Here is a 23921-nt window from a genome sequence, read left to right on the forward strand (position 1 = left end):
TCATAAAAACAACAGTTAAAAACTCAAACTAAAACCCTGATATCCCTCTGTTGATCCTCAACCATCACTAAGATGGGGCCACGGGAGGAATGAGGGAATCAGGGAACCTGGGCCGGGATGGTTAATCTGGAAAGGCCTGTCGGAAGAGATCCGTCTTGACCGCCTTTTTAAAGTTGTCTAATGATGTTATCTGACGGATCTAATCCGGCAGGTCGTGCCAGAGTTTGGGGGCGACAGCAGAGAATGCCCTCTGGGAGGTCGCCGCAAGCCTAGATTTTAGAGGCTGTAGTAAGTTCCTCCCAGAGGACCGGAGAGCGCGGGGAGGATTGTACAGGAGGAGGCGGTCCCTGAGATAGCTTGGACCCAAGCCATTTAGGGCTTTAAAGGTGATAACCAACACCTTGTACTGGGCCCGGAAGCTGATAGGCAGCCAGTGGAGGGACCTCAAAACCGGAGTAATGTGGTCCCTCCTAGATGTTCCTGAAACAAGCCTGGCTGCCATATTTTGAACCAGCTGTAATTTCCGAGTCAAGCACAGGGGTAGCCCCATGTAGAGTGCATTACAGAAGTCAAGGCGTGAGGTTACCAGCGCGTGCACAACCGTCTCGAGATCCCTTACTTCCAGAAAAGGGCACAGCTGGCGTATCAGCCGAAGCTGATAACAGGCACTCCTGACCGTCGCATTTACCTGATTTGTCATCAGGAGCGACGAGTCAAGGAGCACCCCCAGACTGTGAAAACAGTCGCTGGAGGAGAGTGTGACCCCATCCAGGACTGGAGGTTGCAACCCAATTCTTGGTTTCGGGGCCGCTACCATGAGCACCTCCGTCTTGTCTGGATTCAGTTTCAATCTGTTTTTCCTCATCCAGCCCATTACCGCCTGAAGACATTCATTGAGAGAAGAGATGCCATCGGAATTCGAGGCCGACGAACGAGATACGGAGAAATAGATTTGGGTGTCATCAGCGTACTGATAACACCCAGCACCATAACTCCGTATTATCTCACCCAGCGGCTTCATATAGATGTTAAATAACATCGGGGACAAAATAGCCCCCTGAGGAACCCCACAAGTGAGGTACCTCTTACTGGAGCTACAGTCCCCGAGTAGCACCCTCTGAGACCTGCCCGAGAGGAAGGACCGGAACCACTGCAAAGCAGTGCCCCCAATACCTAACCCCCTCAGGCAGTCCAAGAGGATGCCATGATCTATAGTATCAAAAGCCGCTGAGAGGTCTAGGAGCACCAACAGGGTCACACTCCCCCTGTAAATGCTCAGACGCAGATCATCGGTCAAGGCAACCATGGCAGTCTCAACCCCAAAGCCTGTCCTAAAGCCAGTTTGAAATGGGTCTAGATAATCGGTTTCATCCAAGACAGCTTGGAGCTGAAGGGCAACCGCCCTCTCGATCACCTTGCTCAAAAATGGCAGCAATGACACTGGCCTATAATTCCTCATATCCAGGGGGTCTAGGGAAGGTTTTTTCAGGAGTGGCCTAACCGCTGCTTCCTTTAAACAAGATGGAACATGTCCTTCCCTGAAGGATGCACCGATGATATCCGTGAGGAATCTCATCAATGCATCCCCCCCCCCCCCGGACGGTCAGCCATGATGGGCAAGGGTCAAGAGGGCAAGTTGTCTCCCTCACCTTACCAAGCAGCTTGTCCACGTCATCAGTACTCACAGATTGGAGCTGATCCAGTATGACTACATCGGCGGAGTCACTGGACGCCTCGCCTGTCGACTCTGTTTCAACGGTGGCATCTAGGTCAGCTCTTATCTGAGAGATTTTGTCTGCAAGAAGTTGTTAAACGCGTCGCAGCAGGCCGTTGTCGGGTTAAGTAAGGGATTTGGCGCAGGGGGCACCTGCGTCATTTCCCTCACCACCTTAAACAGCTCTGCTGGACGGGACTCTGCAGACGCAATACGTGCAGAGGAGAAGGCTCTCTTCGCTGCACGTATTGCCTCCCAATAGGAACAAAGAAAGTTCCTATGGCGAGTTCTGTCGGATAAGAGTCGAGTCTTCCACCACCTGCGCTCTAGCCGTCGTCCAAACCGCTTCATCTTCCTCAGCTCTGGCGTGAACCAGGGCCTCCGATTTGGGGCGGGATGGCAAGGGCGCTTGGGAGCGATCGTGTCGATAGCCCTGTTAAGATCAGTGTTCCAGGTATTGACCAGAGCATCGACAGGATCACCGGCATTCCCAACCAGTAAACCCTCTAAGGCTGTCTGGAATCCAATGGGCTCCATCAGCCTTCGAGGGCGGACCATTCTAATGGGTCCGCCACCCCCGGTGGGGCAGATATTGGCTCTAAATTTCGTCTTGACCAGGAAATGATCCGTCCATGACAATGCGGAGGTACTTACCACATCCGCCCACGGATATTCCTGTTCCGTACTGAAGACCGCATCGAGTGCATGACCTGCACAATGTGTGGGCCCTTTGACCAATTGGGATAGGCCCATGTTTGTCATGGTCTCCATGAACTCCCGAGCCGCACCTGTTAAACTGGTCTCGAGCGGGATGTTGAAGTCCCCCAGAACTAAGAGTCTGGGGGTCTCCAACAACAGCTCAGAGACCAGCTGTGTCAGCTCAGTCAGGGAGTCTGCTAGACAACGGGGTGGCCGGTAGACTAGCAAAATCCCCAAACTATCCCTGGTCTTCAGGCTAAGGTACATACACTCGAAATGGACTGTGTTCCGGACAGGTATCCTGGCCAAGGTCAGATGGTTCTTATAGACTAGAGCCACTCTGCCTCCCCGCCCACTTCCCCTCACCTGCTCACTGACAGAGTACCCAGCTGGGAGGGCCTGCGCCCATATCACAGTGTTATCCTCTCCCAGCCCGGTCTCTGTGAAGCAAGCCAGGTCGGCATCTTCATCCAGGAGGAGGTCCTGGATGATATGGGTCTTGTTTTTTACCGACCTGGCATTGCAAAGGAGCAGAGTGAGGTTCTGTGGAATGATTGGTTTGCTCTCCAAGCCATTCTGAGAAACAGAGGGAACTGAAGACGGGATAGCTTTCAAACAGCGATCCCGTCTTCTTTTGTAACATCTGTTCCCTCTATCCCAACCATACCTCCCATTCCCCAACACAACTCCAATGGCCGCCCCTGCCACATTCCTGGCCTCAGGTGAGATGATGAAAGGTCAAAGCCCACTGAATTGGGAGGGTGGTGGTGGTGTTCCCTGGGCCCTCAAGGGAACCCACTGCGTCCGCAACTCTCCCTCCACCACAACCGCCGCCGTCGAGCTCTGCTTGAGGAGTCCCAATGGTGTGGGGAAGCTGGCTCTGGCTTCAGGGCTGGAGTGGTGTTCCTGAAGGAGTGTTTGGGGAGGGTATAAATGTCTCACCCAAGCCACGCCCCCTTTCCTCAGCTGCTGTTGCCTCTGCCTCTGCCTTTGCCTCTGCTTAAAGTCCCAATGGTGTGGGGAAGCTAGCTTCTGGCTTCAGGGCTGGAGTGGTGTTCCTGAAGGAGTGTTTGGGGAGGGTATAAATGTCTCACCCAAGCCACACCCCCTTTCCTCAGCTGCTATTGCCTCTGCCTTTGCCTTGCCTCTGCTTAAAGTCCCAATGGTGTGGGGAAGCTAGCTGCTGGCTTCTGGCTTCAGGGCTGGAGTGGTGTAGTAGTAGAAAGAGAGGAGGACTGCATGCCAGATGGATAGACTCAATCAGAGAAGTCACAGACCTGAATTTACATAACTTTAGCAGAGCAGTGGAGGGCAGGGGGGTTTAGGAGGTGTTTCACCCATAGGGTCACCACGAGTCAGGGCCAATTCATGAGCAGTTAACAACAAGCAGGATGTAACTTTGTTGTTATTAACTGCCCTCAGGTCAATTCCAGCTCATGGCAACCCTGTGGATGAGACACTCCCAATCCTCCCTATCTTCTATTGCTTACTCAGACCCTACAAACCTATGCCTATGACTCCCCCCCCCTTTATTTAATCCATCAATTTGGCATGAGGTCTTCCCCTCTTTCTTCTATCCTCTATCTTTCCTAGCATTATTGTTTTCTCTAGTGATCATGCCTTCTTATTATGTGGCAAAAGTACAACAGCAACAACAATTTGATCATCTTGGGGTGAAAGTGATGGGATCCTTAGGTGGGAGTGATCATGTTCTCCTGGAATTTGTTATACAGTGGAAAGGAGAAGCCAGGCATAGTCAAACACACATTTAGGAGAGCTGATTTCAGTAAACTTAGGGGGATACTGGGAGTGATCCCATGGTCAGAAATACTAAAAGAGAAGGGAGTTCAGGATGGATGTGCATTTCTCAAAAAAGAGATGCTGAAGGCACAATTTCAAACTGTTCCAATGAAGAGGAAAAATGGGAGGTATCTTAAAAAACCAGGATGAATGACTAAAGAACTTTCAATGGAGCTAAGTTTTAAACAGGGCATGTATAAGAAATGGAAAAGGGAAGAAATCACCAAAGAAGAATTCATACAAATAGCGAGCACATGTAGGGGTAAATTCAGAAAAGCTAAAGCGCAGAATGAACTCAGGCTTGCGAGAGAGATTAAGAACAATAAAAAGGGCCCTTTGGGGTATGTTCACAGCAAAAACAAGAAGAAGGAAATGGTAGGGCCACTTCATGGAGAAGATGGCAAAATGTTAATAGGAGACAGAGAAAAGGCAGAATTACTCAACATCTTCTTTGCTTCAATCTTCTCACAAAAGGAAAAGGTGCTCAACCTGAGGATAATGGAGCAGAGGACAGAATCTGGGAATTTCAGCACAGGATAAGTAATGAGATAGTACAAGAATATTTGGTTAATCTAAATGAATATAAGTCTCCAGGACCAGATGAACTACACCCAAGAGTATTTAATCTCAGAGCCATTGGCAATAATCTTTAAGAACTCCTGGAGAATAGGAGACATCCCAGCAGACTAGAGAAGGGCAAACATTGTCTCTATCTTTAAAAAGGGGGGAAAGGAGGATCCCAACAATTATTGTCCAGTTAGTCTGATACCAATACCAGGAAAGATTCTAGAGCACATAATTAAACAGAGTCTGTGAATATTTAGAAGGAAATGCCATAATCACAAAAAGTCAACATGGGTTTCTAAACAGGCTAATCTGATCTACATTTTTGATAAAATAACCATTGATAGATGAAGGGAATGCTGTGGATATAGCATAGCTTGATTTTACTAAGGCCTTTGACAAGGTCCCCCATGACATTCTTGCAAACAAGCTAGTCAAATGTGGGATAGATAAGGCAACTGTTACATGGATTTGTAATTGGTAGACCGGCCGAACCCAAAGGGTGCTCAATGATGGCTCCTTTTCATCCTGGAGAGAAGTGATCAGTGGGGTCCCACAGGGTTCTGTCCTGGGCCCGGTGCTATTCAACATCTTTATCAATGACTTAGATGAAAGAATAGGGAGCATGCTTATTAATTTTGCAGATGACACCAAATTAGGAGGAATAGCTAATACCCCAGAGGACAGGATCAAAATTCAAAAGTACTTTAATAGCTTAGAAAGCTGAGCCAAAGATAACAAAATTAATTTCAACACAGAGAAATGAAAAGTAAAGTACTTAGGACAAAAAAATGAAATGAAATGAAATGCATAAATATAGGATGGAGGACACCTGGCTGAACAAGACTATGTGTGAAAGGGATCTAGGAGTGCTAGTAGACCACAAGTTGAACATGAGTCAACAGTGTGATGTGGCAGCTAAAAAGGGCAATGCGATTTTAGGCTGCATCAATAGAAGTATAGGCCTGTTACAGACTGCCAAAATAAAGTTGCTTTGGGTCTCTTTGGAGGTATGCTGTTTAAACGATGCATGCATCCTAAGAGTCTGGAAGTCGCGCCAAAGCCACACTCCATTCCTAAGCACTGGAGTGCAGATTTGGCGCAGCTTCCAGATTCTTAGGATGCATGCATCATTTAAACAGCATACCTCCAAAGAGCCCCGAAGCAGCTTTATTTTGGCAGTCTGTAACAGGCCATAGTGTCTAGATCAAGGGAAGTAATAGTGCCATTCTATGCTGCTTTGGTCAGGCCCCACCTGGAATACTGTGCCCAGTTCTGGGCATCACAGTTCAAAAAGGATGTTGAGAAACTGGAGCATGTCCAAAGGTGGGCGACCAAAATGGTGAAGGGTCTAGAAACCATGCCTTATGAGAAGAGACTTATGGAGCTTTAGCCTTGAGAAGAGATGGTTAAGAGGTGATATGATAGCCTTGTTTAAATATTTGAAGAGATTTCATATTGAGGATGGAGCAAGCTTGTTTTCTGCTGCTTTAGAGAACTTCCTGACAGTAAGAGCTGTTAGACAATGGAATGCACTCCCTCAGAGAGTGGTGGAGTCTCCTTCCTTTGAGGTCTTTAAACAGAGGCTGGATGGCCATCTGTCAGGGATGCTTTGATTGTGAGTTCCTGCACGGCAGGGGTTGGACAGGATGGCTTTTGTGGACTTCCAACTCTATGATTCCATCATCCTATCATTCTATTCTATGATTCTATCTTGGCTTCCAAGGAGAGTTCTGGCTTGGTCTGTTCAAGGATGCATTTGTTTGTCTTTTTGCCTGTCTACAGTATCCTAAGCACTCTTCTCCAACACCATATCTTGAATGCATTTACTGTATTTTCTTTCTGTCTGCTTCCATTACTGTCCAGCTCTCACATCCATACATGATGATGGGGAATACAATGGCCTGGATGATTCTATCTTTACTACAGTTGTATATATTTGCTCTTCAGGATCTTTTCTAATTCCTTCATAGCTGCCCTACCCATTCCTAGTCTTCTTCTTATTTTTTGACTGCAGTCACCACACTGGTCAATGTTGGATCCTAGGGACAGGAATTCTTTCATTATTTCAATTTCCACATTGTCTAGATTATATTTATGTATTTCTTCTGAGATCATTATTTTAGTTTTCTTTATGTTCAGCATTAATCCTGTGTTTGCACTTTCATTTTTGACCTCCCTTAGTAACTGTTTCAATTCTATGATGTTTTCCGCCAGTATTACTGCCAGGAAAGCTTTCCGACTTCTAAGAAGTGCTGGTAGAGCGCAGCTGGCACCCAGGCTAATGGTGGCTAGCGATTCGGCAGTGATTTTGTGAGCAACAATCCCTGCCTCCACCCCCCACCCCCCATCCCAGCTCAGGCTCAGGAGGCTAGAGCCATTTTAAAATGGTGAGTGATAAGCTCCAAGGTTTCCAGGTACCCTCCACCAGTATAGAAAGTAAAAGCCCTTGCCTGTGAGGTGCTTTCAAAACTTGCCTCATTTCCAAAAACAGGGTTGATGCAGAATATTCATAAGTTTTAAACATGATGCAGCAGCTGTAGCTCCTGCTGCTTTTTCCTCTCTCCACTCTTTGGTCTCTCTGCTCCTCTGGCTGATATGTAGCATTTCTGGGTCATAAGAGATGAGCAAATGGGAGGCAGTGGGCATGAGGAGCTACAGTTACTTTATCTCTTCATACAATGAGATATAAAGACACATGAATATTCTCTGGCTTACAGTCTGGCCAGCTCTGTTCAAAAGCTGCTTGCTGTACATTTTGGTTGGCCATTTAGTCATCAACAAAATAAGTGGGTGAAAGCGAGCACACATTGAGAGTTGTGTGTGCTATGGTAGGGAAGACTGTGACCACCTTGCTGTGTACTTGTTCAGTCTGCTGTCGGAGTGTTGACTATGGTTGGACAACTTCTAAATAGCCCCCTTTCTCCTTTTTTATTATTCTTTGTCTTTAAACACAAGATAGAGGATGTCTTCAAATAGTAGGCTACCCACCACATAGTAGGGCATTGTATAAAGAAGGCACACCGTGTTTCATTGTGGCACTTATGCTGTCACATTGGGCCACTAATCTTATCAACAGCACAGCAGGGACTCTGGGGGTGGGGTGTAAATGGGAGTAAAAACCCTGCTGGGAGAATGAATGTGGTCTCCAGGCCACTATAGGGATATGTTGCTATATTTTGTAGTATAATATCCTGAGAAGCACATCTTGATTTTTTTGATATTTTTTTTTTACTCCTTACATAAAATGTTTTTAATTTGCAGGATGGAGAAGAGGCTAAGTGGTTAACTAAAGTTTTCCTTTCTTTCTTATACCAATCTACATGTGTCACCCCTGTTATACAGTGTGAACCAATTTATTTCACTAATGGCACTCATTGCTTAATTGGCTTGCAAAGCCCACTCTCATCTATTTTTGGTAAGTGTATTTGTTTGTGCTAAATCCAAATTGGATACATGCTGTTCAGATCTCTCTGAGAAATCATTAATTCCTCAGATTGCAATAATGACAAAGGACAGCACAATAGATCCTGGAAAAAATGTTCATAAATGTGAATTATTTACTTGCTATTTGGAATATTGCAAATATATAAAAAGAAAATAATTTTAATTTGCATATTTTTGTGGTGTTCCAAACAATAAGTAAATGGCTCACATTTGTGAACAGGTTTTGTCAGAATCTATTTTGCTGTCCATTGGTTTTAAAGCATCAGTAGGCAGAAAGACTTTTTGTGTTCTTCATAATGTTTCACAAGAGTTGTGTCATTTTCACTTATCACATATCACTAGGAGTCCTGGTGGCGCAGTGGTTAAATGCCTGTATTGCAGCCACTCACTCAAAAGGTTACGAGTTCAAGACCAGAAAAAGGGCTCAAGCTTGACTCAGGCTTGCATCCTCCTGAGGTCGCTAAAATGAGTATCCAGATTGTTGGGGGCAAATTAGCTTACAGGTGTAAACCGCTTAGACACTGCTTAGGTGGTATGAAGCGGTATATAAATGAAGCTTGTTTGTAGTAAGGTTTTACTGCCAAATATTAAAGGGTACAAGATAGTACATTTTTATTATACACACACACCCACACACAGAGAGAGAGAGTTTAAAAGCAGCAATTTGCCTTTAAATCCCCCATATGAAATTTAGCTAAATACAACGAACACCAGTGGTAGCAGGATTGCCACAGAGTTACTTCTCTGAATAAACATTGAACTGGAAAAGATTTGGACTACACAGTTCACTGAAATGCCTTCTTTCTCCCACTCATAGTAATTCATGTTCAGGAGGAAGGAGAAGAGTTCTCTATGATTATAACTGGTTGGATAACTTGTTCTACAATTGTATTGCATAGTCTTATATTTGTATGCAAAGGGGACTTTTAACACCTTTGCAGTTAACTGAGAGAAATAGGCTGTTAACATATGCTTTCTTGAACTAAGGCCCAGAACAGACAGGGCAAAAGGAGCAGCTTCCGGACAATTTGGGGGCATGGTGTGCAGATGAAGCTGCCAGGAAAAGGAGTGGCAAAAGTCTGCTCCTTGCCAGCGGCTTATTTTGGACTGTGGTGGCAGCCTGCTTTCAGAGTGGGCTCTGCAGTCACTGGCTGATTGCAGAGCAGTCGCAGGTGAAGGGACCAGAGGTCACTCTATCATGCCTGACTGCTTCACCCCAAACTCTGTTTCATCACTTGTATGGAGTGAAATGCCTAGCGGCAGACATTTATCCATATGACTGAGGAAGTTGTGTGTTAATAGCAAAACTTGTGGGCACGGTGATGCCATGACAAGTTCAGTTTTAATCATGGTTGTTGAAGGACAAAGTAAGTATTGCCTAAAGCCTTTTAACTATAGGAATAGTGGAGCTATTTATTGGATTGTAATATGATACTGGTTAGATATGTGATAAACTGGCCAAGAGAGACCTCATGATGCTAGAGTATTAACTATTGTTAAATCCATTGTCTCTGTTCAACCCACTGTCAATGGACAGGAGTTTATAGATATATTCCAGTTCTGCAGTTTCGCTTTTCAGTCTTGCTTTGTGTTGTTGTTGTTGTTGTTCAAGGACTGCTGTTCTGAGATAATATGCCCAAGAAGATTGAAGTGTTCTTCATTTGGTTTTTCTATATTTCCATTCCTAATATCTGATTCGTGTCCATTTATCCTCTGGTGCAGAGACTGGGCCGTTTGTCCATTGTAGAGTGCTGATAGAGGATGACATATAACATGTCAGAAGATGATAGATTAAAGTACTTAATATTGTGTGTGATGTGAGTAGGGCCTGTTATGACAGTTCTCAGGAGATATGAAGATACAGTTGGCATCTGGATTTGTGGCACAGTATTGTACCTATCTCCTTCCTGTAGGTAAGTAACTGTTTGTGACTGGGAAGCTTTCTGTAGGCCACTAAAGGCCTACCACCAAGAGCTCTTGAAGAGCAGCATTACTGTCCAGAATAGGTTGCAGTTCATTGATGGTAAGTCTGGGTGGTCTCAGGTGGGAGTTGTACTCATATGTGACAAGTAGTGGGGTTCTGCCATTTCTTGTCTTTAGTCTGTTCCATAATAGATTAGTACAAACCTTGTTAATGTTGTTGTTGTTGTTGTTGTTGCATATGGCAGGTATTGTAGCTTGAGGAATGCTTGTTGTAGAGGTGGGATTATATCCATTAAAATTCATGCTAAAATAAAAACCAGTTAGTCTTAAATGTGCTGCTACATTCCTTCTTTTTTTCCCTTTCCCCTCCTTGTTTTTATGTTTCCATGTTGCGTTAAGTCTTAAAGGTAGTGCAGGACCCCTTTGCATACTTATCCAGACTAACACGTCTATGTCTTTGAATGTTTTATTTGTACAGTATTACTACTTTCTCCCTGTTGTATATGTACATTTTAGATTATACACCTATGTCAGGGCTGGTTGTTTTGTTGTTGTTGTTGTTTTACTTGTAAGGTAAATGTACACTAATGGCAATAACAACAACAACAACAACAACATTATAATCAAAGAAGAAATCAGAGGCCAAAGCAGAGGTGTAGTCCCATTGCTCCCCATTTGAGTGATGCGCTAAAATGGAAATGAATGGAATGATCCCATACATTGGGTTACAGCTGTCATAACACATATTTGTCCAAGAAAAAGATTAAGCAGAAACCATTGCTTCCTAAAACACTTTCCCCCATCTTTCTATGGGGAAGGCTATGTATCATTTTTATTAACTGGTAAATCCATGCATTTGATGAAGTGGACTGAAATCCAGCGAAGCTTATGCTCAAAAATTATTCATCTCAGTTTCAAAGATGCTATTGGATTCCTTTGTATTTTTTTTATGGTAAGCCATGTTACTATTTTTTTTTTTTGAAAGGCCAATTGGCCATTGTAGTTGACCATGAGTAATATTTATCTATACAGTTGCTGACTGAAAGCCAGCAAATTTGCAGTGACTTCCTCAGCTTGCTTAAATGAGTTGACATGAGATAGGTGGAATGTGTACTTCTGAGAATGAATTCATAAATAGCCCTTTGATAGTTGAGGCAGCTGATGTTATGTTGAAGCAAACAGAATCTTCAAGTTTCAGGAGCTCATTCCCATCACTGGTGGCACTGACATTACAAAGTGTCATTATGTTACTATCATATCAACCCATTAGTTTAGAAGGAGGCACTTTCACATTATTAGGAAATTCTGAAACTTGGACTAGAAGAATTTGGCACATGTCTTTTCACCAACTCTTGAGCCCAAGCATCATTATCATTTACTTTGTGCAGTTCCAGTATATTATTCCTACCTGGTAATTCATTAAGCTAAGTAAGCTTGAGAAATTGTCTCATTTGCACTTCAGTGTTTTAAACGATTTATACTGTAGAAAATGTTCCTAGAGTTCTTTCTGGCCTGACTTTTAAAATTTCTCCACAACATAGGATCTGATATGGCAGTAGGTATGTTTTCCTCTAGAAAAGTGATGAACACAAAAGGATACCTGTTCTTGGAAGATTTTGTGCCTAGCAAGTGGAAGTGGACATACCTTTCTGTTTTTCTTTCTCCTGCATGTATTGTTTTGAAATAATCAGTTAATTCAGCCAGATTTATAAATAAAAGTTCTGAATCTCAGTAAGTTCTTATCCAAAAAGAGTCATAAGAAAGTCTTAAATGTCTGCAATATCCAGATTCAATAGGCTCAGCAATTTTGTATGTGGAGAAGGTTACAATCATATCTGCCAGCAAATAACTGCCACCATTGAGAGTGCCTTTTATAATCCAACACTATAAGCATGATTGAATTCACATAGATTCAAACCCACACACTTAAGTACTCAAAATCCTTTGTTTAGGTGAGTGAAATTATCTCTGTAATTTTGTTCCATGTTTTGATTTTAATGACAAATTCTTTCTGTTAAATTTATGAACAAATTTGTGAATTTTGAGGTGTTGATGTTTAAAATAAAAACCGTAGACAAATATAATTGTTATCCATTACAAGGCACAAGACAGCTATCTCTGGACAAGTCCAGTTGCTAATTTCAGCTAGAATACACTCATTGTATCAATTGCTGAATGCTAAATTAGGAGCATGCTGTTGATTCAGTGAGTCTCTTCTAGTAGGAATTAGCAGTTAGATTTAGAATTTTACATTTATTTATTTGACTAGAAAAATGTATGTTTGCATGAAGGCAGATGAGAGTTATATACCTGATAGGTGTAGGTCTCTGGAATATATTTTAGCTTCTATGTATTCTCATAATTCATTGCTCTACTTTACTATGAGCCTAGTAGAGTTTTTCCTTCTCTTTGCAAAAACAATGACAAGGAATGCTAGTTATTTTAAAAACAAGATAGCGTACTAAGTGTACTTTCCATTTAGACTATATATTCATGTAAATATGGTGAATCATCAGATTTTTAAGGATCTTCTTTTTATCAAATAAATCTAGTGGTCCATTTCTCTTAAGCCAATACACCATGCAACCTACCGATCTCAGTGCAGGCCAGTAATTGTATTTAGTAGCCCATCACTAAACTTCTTGTTCTCCTTTCTGTGTTGGACTATGGAAGCACTCTGTCTGCATATCAAAATGTATTCTTTGCAAAATTAGAGAATATTTCACCACCATAGATAAAATATCAGCAGAACACTAACACAACTAAAGATTGTAAAAAAATGTTTCATTGGAGGTGAAGGGAATTGAATCTGTGCTATGGTGATTCATTTTTATATCGATTTCTGTATCTCGTTAACATGTTTGAGGATAAGAAAGTGATGAAGATACATGGTTACTTGTTATGCCCTCCACCTATTGCTTTTTTTCCTGGAGATCATGATATACCTTAAGCCAAAAAATGATGTTTACTACCAGTGACATTTCCACCTTTGTTATATCTCTACTGCTTCAGGAAGCAGAGTGACAGTTTCTGTGCTCACCTGCTGCTTCTGTCGTCTGAGGAGAGACAGAGAGAGAAGGCTCAGCAAATCAACACAAGGGAAAGGAAGTGAAGCTAGAAATTAAATTTTCAAGAGTTATCACTGCAAGTAGAAGAAAAAACAGGGCTAATGAATTTATTCATGGGAGATGAATTTCACAGCACACAGCTCACCTTTATTTGAATATCGACAAAACATCCCCTCCTGCCCCTTCTTCTTTACAGCTTTGAGTTTATCCTTGCATACCAGTGAAGCAGGCTAGTTTCATGTACAATGTTCCAAATGTTTGTGACTACTTTACCAAAAAAAAAAAAAAAAACTTTGCTGAATTCCCCATTTGTTTTGGGTCTAAAATGTTTACATTTATTTTGCAATCACAAGCCTCATTACACAGGTGACAATATAAACAATAGTTATGTACATTTAGCAGGGCAGACACAGGAAGCTATTGCAGAGAGTGGGGGTTGCATATCGAGTTCACAAAGAATCCTATGAATAACTGTAGCCATAGCCACTAGAAGTAATATGCAATTGCTTCTTTTCCGGCTGAACTGTCCAGTCAAATACCACAAGGTTATCTAGAGCCAAAGTAACTATAGCTCTGATTACATTTTCACAAAATGCTAGTACAGGGATCCCTGATCTTGCTCTAGAATGTAGTAAAAGGGGCTTGAACCCTTGTTCCTGTCTGTGTCATCATCTATATTAAGCCATCCCTGCTTGGAGCCTGTTCAAGGCTTGGAACACAATTCAATAAAATGCATTGGGTTACTTGTAATTTTGAACAGGATCTGGGCAGTTTTATTACATGGAAAGTATTGTGTTACACATTAGTAATACAATGTGCCCGTGGCATGAGTGGGTGCACTATACGCGGTTTCCAGCTTATGCGGAAGCCATCTGCTAATTAAAGTAATGGCACGCACACCCGTGACATGTGTACTACCTCAAGCCGCGAGCACACACCCCATTGTTTTTAATGGGCCACAAGCATATGCAGATTCCCCCTTACATGTAAGGGGAGCGCCCTCTGTACATTACCAATTATATTTTCCCTGATGTGGGAGTCTGGAACTGTTTCCCACACACCAAACATAGCCACCTTTGAAGACTGCCCACCTTTGAAAACTAATCTTCACTTTGTAAAAATTCTCCTCTCCTCTGTCTTTACCCCCCAAAGCTAAGCGACATAGCACACATACACAGCATTACAAAAAGATAGGTAGTGCTTAGGGAGGTCTCCTGGAAGCTTTCTGGAACCACTAAATGAGACATTTCAGGATGTCAGTGCCCTGTAACACTATAGTGCTATTGTAAACCATCTTAGGGTACTCTAATGTCATAGCTCTGCAGGGCACCCTAGGAGAAAATACATGATTAGGGCTTCCAGGAGGTTTACTGGAAACCTCTTTATCTTTCAGCAAAGCTGTGTATTCTGAGGATTTCAGACACTGGTGTAAATCAAGAGGAGAAACAATAAAGTGGAGGTCAGTTTCAAGTGTTGCACACTAGAATGTGTAATGCACCCCAGTCTTGTTTTAAGGAAGAGAGACATCTGAGGCCCTCTTTTTGTTGAAGGGAGAGGAGTAATAGGATTTGGAGGTCATTGCCCACCAAAGTTGAAAGGAACATTTTGCATTATATTCATATTATGAATTTGTATCACCATCCCTCCGAAACAAGAAGAAGACACAAAGAGGACTTATTTTTGCAATGTAAATTGCAAGCAAAGGGACCCTGACCCAGACAGGGACTGCTACAGTGGGCAAAGAATTAACTCATTGCTTGTTAAACTGTGGGCATGACCCCATGAGGGGCATGAGAGTTGCTCAAAAAAATTTTTTAAGTGCACTCAGGAAAAAGAAGGGGAAAGGGAAGAGCAACATTCATTCACGGCACACACATACACTCAGGAGTTTATCACACTAATGAGATCCTGTGGGAAAACAGAATTTAAATGAGAGTTATATTAGGGAAAACCCAGAAATGCCCAAAGTTTATCACATGACATCCCTGTTAATGTGAAATTACACGAAGTTAAACCGAAGTTAAACTGGAGAAAAATGGCAGCTTTTTACGTTTGGGAAATTCCAAAAGTAAAAAGGTGGTGTTTTTCTCCGCTATAACTTTGGTTTAACTTCATGTCATTTCAGCAGCAATTCGGTGTGATAAACTTCCCAAATGTGCGGGTTCTATTTAAATTCAAATTTAATTTAATTCTCATTTAAATCTCATTTTTCCACGGGATCTCACTAGTGTGATAAAGCTCATAGATACAACATGCCAAGGGAGAAAGGTGTTTGGCAGGAGGAGGTGCTGCTACAGCAATGTACTAGAAGGAGGTGCTAAGTGGGAGGGATAATTCACAGGGACAATAAACGCAACATAGAGGAAATAAAGAAATGACAACAGCCAGCACTGAATGAAATGAATATTCTTCTGCAGTGCTGGCTACTTTGGCTCCAGGGCCTTCACAGCAGCAGCAGCAGCACCAGCAAACAACAAGAGCAACCAAAGCAAGATGGAGGTAAGAGCAGTTGCACAGGGTCTCACATTGTCTCTGAGTTGCTGCTTCTCCTTGCATTTTCCCTCTGGATATGGGTCTGGCTGCTCCTTGGATGGAATGTATAGCATGTGGCTTCTTTGTTTTGTTTTGTTTGTTTGCTTGTTTGTTTTTAATAAACCTCTCATCTGAAAGAGGTTTGGAGACTGGACGATCAGCTTGATTTCGGGCATTGGGAAGTGTCTCTCTGTGTGGATCAGCTGCATGCATGTAGGTGCAACATTTTTTAAATTATAAATTTGTATCTACATACAAGGTGGGGGTAGAGAGAGAGAGGCAGTTGCCCGTTCCATCCAAGGAGCAGCTATATCCAAAGGGAAGGAGAATGCAAGGAGAAGCAGTGCCTCAGAGAGAATGCAAAACCCCGTGCAGCTACCCTTGCCTCCACATTGCTTGGGTTGCTCTTTCTGTTTGTTGGTGCTGCTGCTGCTGCCCAAACCATGGAGTTGCAAGAGCCAGGTGGAAGAATACTCATCCCATTTGATGCTGGCTGTTGTCACATTTGTCCCTCCTCTCTCTTGCATTTGTTGTTCCTGCATTATTATTATTATTATTATTAACCTTTATTTATAAAGTGCTGTAAATTTACACAGCACTGTACATACAATCTTTTTAATTGGACGGTTCCCTGCCCTCAGGTTTACAGTCTAAAAAGACATGACACAAAGGGAGTGGTGGTGGGGAAGGGGCCTTTCTAGTAGGATAATACATATAAAATACATAGCAAATCACTCTTCCCACTTGGCAGCTCTTTCTGGCACATTTCTGTGGCAGCACCTCCTCCTGCCAAACACTTTTCTTCCTTGGCATGCTTATATAGTGCCTCCATCCCCACCCCCATAGTGTCATCTCCTTGGTACTTGAGACACTGTTTGCTTATCATGGTAATTTCCCCCCTGCTTGTTTGTTCTCCCACTTATTCAACAGGTTAGGGATCACAGCTAAAATATTATTTTGTGTTGTCAGGTATTGAATTAATTTAAATAAAACTGTTCTAATTTGACCAAAGTTATTTCCTTATGAATATTAAAACAGGTGTGTGTGTGTGTGTGTGTGTGTGTGTGTGTGTGTGTGAATATGCACACATTAAATAAACTTTTTTTAATTCATATACTATGACAACTGTGGGGGTGACATCCTCCATGTCACAGAGGATGGGTGTCACAGAGATAAATAGTCTGCGAACCATTGGATTGACCCATTGCCATACCCAGCTAGGTCCCATGCTCACAATGAATGAAAATTAACTTTGCATGTGAGGACAGAAATATGTCATTAGGTCACATGCAGTTTGGTCCTGGCACCAGCTGTCTGAGGGAAGAAATCCAGGGGAGAAAGAGGGGGAGACAAGCAAAGATAAACTCAGAAAGTCAGCTTCTGTGCAGGGAGGTTGTTCTTTTTACTGCATCACAGGGCAATCTAACACCAACTTCCTTGAAGGAAAGAAATAAGAAGCTAGCTGCAGCTCAAGCACAATAGACATATTGTTTTTGTTTTAAATGCAGGTTCTTGTAAGTTGTGTCCTGTGCAAGCATGCCCAGGTGTTCCCATATGATCCTACTTGATCTTGAGACAATTAGAGGAAGCCTTAGGTGAGAATAGTGCAAGAGAGGACTTTCTTATATGTGGCTGTTCCCAAACTATAGAATTCCCTGCCAAGGGAGACAAGGCTGGCTCCTGCCCACTTGTTTTCCTGCTGGCAGATAAATACCTCTTTATTTAGGCAGGCCCTGAAAAACAACTGATCTCACTTGCATCAGAGGAAGAGTTTAACTGGATGGGGCTGTATTTTTGCCTGATATGTTTTAATATTGTGAGTGTGCAGCACAATTTTAAAATTCTGCATGTGCAGCACAATTAAACTATAATTTTAAAATACACCTGTTGCTTTGAATCTTCGGGAAAGATCTGGAGCCCTCTGTTCTGGCACCATGGAACCTCTCTGCTTGCAGACCCTAGGCAACTGACTTCACTTGCAACAGAGGAAGAATTTAACTGGAGAGAACTGTATTTTGCCAGATATGTTGTAAAATTGTGCATGTGCAGCATTCAGCTGCATTTCTTTGAATCTTCTGGGAAGATCCAGAGCCTTCTGTTCTGGCACTATGGCACCTTTCTTCTCTGGTGCCCCACTGGGCCACCCAGTGCATCCAGTGCAAGTCTGCTCATTGCTGGGCACCTCCTTCTGACTTCAGAAGCAAGCGACCTGTGGTGGCAGCAGATACGCCATGTGGCGCAGTGGGATGCCCATATAGATAGCTGCCGTAGCACAGGAAGAGAGATGAAGGTAACAGGCACAGGTCAAGGTAGCTGTGGGGCCAGGATACTCTGGGCTGCCCTCCAGAATATCTTGGCCAGTGCATACAAGGCCTCAGAGGTCTCTCTTCAAATAAATGGTGGCTGTATCAGGATCGGATGCAAACTGGTCAAACAGCGATATTTTTTCTAAGATCTAGCTTATGTCTGTACCAGTCACACATTTTTTTAAAGGCAAGAGCAGTACATAATGGTGACCTTTCTTTGGGAAAAAAATCATGTTCCATAAAATCACATGGGATTCTCTCAGAGCTCTTTGTGATACTGCTTTCTAATGTACAAGTAACCACAGTTTTCTAGTCATTAGAGGCACTTTGTGGAAAGATGGGAGGAAACATTCACTCAAGCAAATGGTGAAGAATTTGGTGTATTACTCCTCTTTTAAAAGATACTATCTATTCTTGGTCCTTCCTCCTTTTAACATTGCTTGCTGACTGTTTCTGTGTATGTGTGTGACATACAGTATCATTACTTGTGTTTTCTTCATTCTCTCAGTAATACTTCTCTTTGTTCTTTTTTCTTTCCTTTTTTTGTATTACAGTTCCTTCCTTTTGGGGCTTAGTGAATTCAGCCTGGAATCTTTGCTCTGTTGGAAAACGGCAATCACCAGTTAATATAGAAACCAGCCATATGATCTTTGATCCCTTCCTTACTCCTCTTCGCATAAACACAGGGGGCAGAAAGGTAAGATTCTAAGCATGTCTTTAGTTATTGAAATAAATGCAAGAGGTATTTAACATCAATGTCTTTCCACTAAGATGATTATGCCTTCAATGTCAGTGTAGGTCTCCAGCACCTAGTTTTACAAGTGGTACACATTTTATCCTCTTTGTTAGCCAAGCCATACTACATGTACTGCTGTAAATGATTTTTTAATCATTGCCCCTGATGTGTCTCATGTACTATTCTCAACAAAGTGAGCTCATTATTAATATGTAGAGATTTCTATATAAAGCAAGTTGTAATTGTAGCTTATTAGTGTTGTCTAAATCTTGGACATGGAGATTCCTGTTCTCCGTCTTGGGCTTTGCAGAAGAAAATTAAATCAGGTATAAAGCTTAAATGAATCTTACTGTATATACACATGTACAAGTCTAGAAATTTTAGTCAAAAAATTGACCCCATAAAACTGGGACTTATCCATGGTACTATATTTTAACTCTTCCCCTTCTCTGAGTAGAATGGTGAATGGTAAAGGGTTCAGTTAATCCTGGGAGCACCCAAAAGAAGAGACAAACCCCTCTATTCTTTCCACCGTGTTGCTTTTTTGATTGCTTGGGTGGGAAAATAGCAGTGGTGGCACCTATTTGGTGCTTCTCCTCAAAGAAGTGCCAAGAGAAATTGGGTTTAGAAGGATCTGAATAAAATTATTTCTGTATGAAGACAGTAAAGTTCAACCTTTACACCCATTATTACATACCTCTAAGTTTAATTCTCAACTTACCCACAAGTCATATCAAAATCCATAATTTTGGCCCCAAAGCGTGCCCTCAACTTGTACATAAAGCCAACTTATAGTCGAGTATATGCAGTAGACATTCCTGCTTGAGGTCATATGCATTCCTTCTCTGCCTTTTTCCTATAATGGACTTATATAGTGAAGTGTTTAACAGCCTGGGTATCGAACAGAGTGTATTCATCTTTGTATTCTGTTCTGATCTTTCATATGTTTAATTAATTAGTGACAGCTCTAAACTGAAGTGGCTTTGTGTTAACTTTCTTACCTTTTTTATGAAGTCTGACTTTTAGTTACACTGTGTGGGACAATGAATATGAGAAGTGTATTTTCCATTGTACCTCTGGGGTGATGAGATGAAGATGTCTCTTTGCACTGTGTGTGCATGCATGTATGCAGGGGGTTAGGGAAACCACCCACTGGAAGGGCAGGAATATGTCTTCCTTTCCTTGTCAACCAGGCAACATTCCCTCTCCTCTCACCAGTATGTAGCCAGTCTGATTGGTTGTAAAGTTCATTCACTACATGATCTCTTATTGGCTAGTATCACACTGTGCCTGCAAATAGCCATGGAAATAGAAAGGGTGTTTTGTATTTTGTTGAACTAATTACATGCCTATCACATCTCCTTCAAATCCTTTCTGAGCCTCAAAATTTAGACAGTAGTTCAGTTCACTTAATAGCAGAATGCATTTCATTATTATAACACCAACCGGTAACTTGGACATTGCAAGAAACTCCAGAGATTCCACAGCATAGTGTTCTGATTTCATCTGACACCATCTTTTAACCATATCTTTTCAGTGAAAGCCATTCATTTGTTTTGTTTGAGTTGTGGAAACCAAAATGGTGAATGTTTATGTTTGAATCTGTTTAACATCGGTGGATGTTTATGTGAGGAATATCCTATCATGTGTGTACTGAGAGAAGACATGGATTCACAAAATTATGGAAAATGTTTTGACCGTACTACCACAGTGCATGTGAAGCAAGACAACTTATTAATACAATTTAGTTCAGAGGTAATTCTCATATTGTAAATTCTTTGGAAGAAAGTTATGGCTTAATCTTTTAAAAGCAGTTTAAGTTGTTTGTGTATTTTTAAAGTACTGTAGTTAAACACTTCTCCCTCATATTACATGAAAGTCAGTTGTGAAGGCAAAGTGCCTCCCTCAACATCTTCTGCACTCAAAAAGTAAAATATGTGTGAGTGTGGGTGGAGTAATGTGACTGACTGGTGTGGCAATTAAGACACACTGCATCCAGAACCCCATCTGATTTCTCCAGATGGGTGGATTGGGATTAGCAGTAACTTTTCTTTTTTAAAATCAAGGGAGGTGTGATCTGTTGTCTTAATAATATCCATGTTTCTGATTTGTCCCCTAAATAAAACACTACTAATGTGGTGCAAACCCTTCAGTTGTGATCATGATCTTGATTTTCATAGATCCTGGAAGATCATGACAATTTATTGATAGCTCTTACACAAATGGATGTGCCACAACATTTACTTGTCCTGATGGGTAAGCTGGACTCAGGACAGGAAGCCACTGTTAGGCTGGAATATAGAGAAATGCAATGGTTTCTGATTGTCCAAGGGGGTCAGGCAGGGGCTGCATTTTATTATCTTATCAATTTAACTTGCATGCTGAATGCATTCTGCACAAACCTGGATTTCACTCTGAGGAAGGAAGTGTGAAAATTGAAGAAAGGAACATGATTAATTTAAGATATGCAGATGGCACCATAGTGCTAGAAGAAAATAGCAAAGACTTGGAACAATTACTGAAGATAGTCAGGAAAGAAAAGCTGGTTCACAATTGAACATTAACAAAACAAAAATAATGACCAAAACCAATTTACATGACTTTAAAGCAAATGATGGAGGCATTGAAATACTTCAAGATTCTCCATACCTTGTCTTAGTCCTTCATCAGCATGGAGACCACAGTCAAGAGATCAGATGAAGAGAAGGATTTGGAAGGGCAGCTATGAAGGAACTAGACAAGAAATGTAAAGCTATATTATTGAATACTAAAGTTAGCATTGTCCATGCCATCATATTTCCAATTGTTATGTATGGTTATGAGAGCTGGACAGTGAAGAAAACTGATAGGAAGAAAACCAACTTATTTTAAATGTGATGCCAGAAAAGAGTTCTATGGATACCATGGATTTGTACAGAGAAAAATAAATGGGCCCTTGAGTAAAACAAGTCTGAGCTCTCCCTACAGGCCAAAATGACTAAGCTGAGTCTGTTGTATTTTGGCCATATCATGCAAAGACATGACTCAGTAGAAAAGACAATAATGCTAGGAAAGGCAGAAGGCAGTAGAAAAAAAGAAGATTGCATTCCAGATGGATAGACTCAGGCTTTGTTTGCATGGACCAAAAGACCCATTTCCCTTCATTTTGATGGCATCCCATTCAGCCAACACACAGCCCAAACCCGGCTTCTGGTAGGAACAATCTGGATGATATTTGGCACATTCAGCACCAGGCTTGGGGTATAGCACTCTTAACACAAATTTTAAAAACTTACTTCTTACTCTCAATCTTCTGGGAAGATCCAGAACCCTTTATTCTCATGCCGGAGTGGCTCTCTGCATGGACATCCCATTAAGCCACTGCACATCTGTTGCTGTCACCAACTGCTCACTCTGTTGTCAGGACAAAGCACCCAGCCACATGATCATCACTGGGCACATCATTCTGATCTCAGAAGCTACCAATCTGTGGTAGCAGCAGACAGAGGGGTTCCTCTTCTGGATGACCATTCAGACAGCTGCTCCCACACAGGAATGGAGGCCCAAGTAACTGGGGAAAGTCAGGATAGTTCTGGGACTGTCCCTGGAGTATTCTGGTCAGTGCAGACAAGGCCCCAATCACGGAAACAATTGTCCTGTGTCTACAAGACCTTAGCAGAGCTGTTGATAATAGGATCTCTTGGAGGTCGCTCATTCATGGGTCACCATAAATTGAAGTTGATTGATGACAGGTAACAACCACCACAATGTGATGATGCTATCAGGATATACACTGTGTTCATGTTTGTCATTGCTGGAGCTATGCAGATATCCATACAGTCTTTCTCTGACTGATAATTTCCTGTAATGTTGATTTAGAGCTGTACTGCTAAATCTAAAATTGATAGAAAACACTCCAACAAGGTAGCACTGGATAAGCACTGTAGGTAATCCTGGAATGAAATTGTACCTAAGGTGAGATTTGCACTTCAGAGGTTCATCAAAAGACATCTTTTAAGAGTTCCCGACGCTCAATATGTATCAGCTCAGAGGGCTTTCTCTATTTCAGCCCCTCAGCTCTGGAACTCCCTCCCCAATGAGCTCCATACTTCCACCTCCCTCGATGCTTTCAAGAAGAACTTGAAGACTTTTTTGTTCCGCCAGGCTTTCCCCCCGTGAGCCTTGTGGTCATTCTCTTCCCCTTGGCAATGTTTTTGTGTATTCCATTCTACACAGCCACTTGTATAGGGTGTTGTTGGTTTTTACTGTTCTTAATTGTTAACTTTGTATTATTGTCATGCTGATGTTTTAATTGTCTTACTCTTTGATGTACACCGCTATGATCGCTGGAATAGCGGTATAGAAATAAAATTATTATTATTATTATTATTATTATTATTATTATTATTATTATCAGTGATTCTGAAATCCAGAACAAGAATGAAGATTATATAGGTTATATAAATATAGTACAGTCTTATGCATGGATTTCTTATACATGGATTCAAGCATCCATGGTTTGAAAATTTTCAAAAAAAGTATAAATTTCAAATATCAAACCTTGATTTTCCAATATTTTTTATAAGGGACACAATTTTGCTATGTCATTATATTTAATGGGACTTGAGCATCCACAGATTTTGTTATCCACGGGAGATCTTGGAACCAAACCCCAGCATATAACAAGGGTCCACTCTATACCCTTTGGGAAATTATTTATTATTTTAAAAGCTGCTATTAAAAATAAACATCTTGGTAAACATCAGTCACATGTTTGTCAAACGATATCAAGGGTCATGCTTGTACCATATTTGCTCTGAGATGGCTGCACATGTTTATAGTCTTCTAAGATAATTGTAGACAGATGGGGATTCAAAACTATAACTATTGTCTGTTGTCATAATGGACATAACAGGGAGGGTCCATTAATAACTCCCTAGCAAGCACCATTTATTTGGAGGGGCTACATCCAGCTGGGTGGAGCAAAACATTTTGGCAAAACTCAATTATAGCCAAACCAGACTGTACTTTGGCTAGTTGGGGAGCTTGATCCATTTCCCCACGCATCCCCTTTATTTTGCATCCCTAACCAGGAGATTAAAACCAAAGTGATATTTGAGCCTTTGGTAGGCTCTCATCCATAAGTAGAAAGC

General features: G+C 41.9%; 1 protein-coding gene across 1 annotated transcript in view; it reads left to right on the forward strand.

Moving 5' to 3' along the window:
- CA10 (carbonic anhydrase 10 (inactive)) overlaps positions 1-23921 on the forward strand; it is a 442916-nt gene that overhangs the window by 195286 nt on the left and 223709 nt on the right. The window contains exon 3 of the mRNA XM_089478517.1: positions 18608-18750. Within this exon, the coding sequence (XP_089334643.1) occupies positions 18608-18750 (143 nt within the window). The remainder of the gene's footprint in view (positions 1-18607; positions 18751-23921) is intronic.

This window comes from Sceloporus occidentalis, unplaced genomic scaffold, assembly GCF_023333645.1.
Source record: "Sceloporus occidentalis isolate IW3139 unplaced genomic scaffold, rSceOcc1.0.p SCAF_1, whole genome shotgun sequence".
Classification (NCBI taxonomy): domain Eukaryota; kingdom Metazoa; phylum Chordata; class Lepidosauria; order Squamata; family Phrynosomatidae; genus Sceloporus; species Sceloporus occidentalis.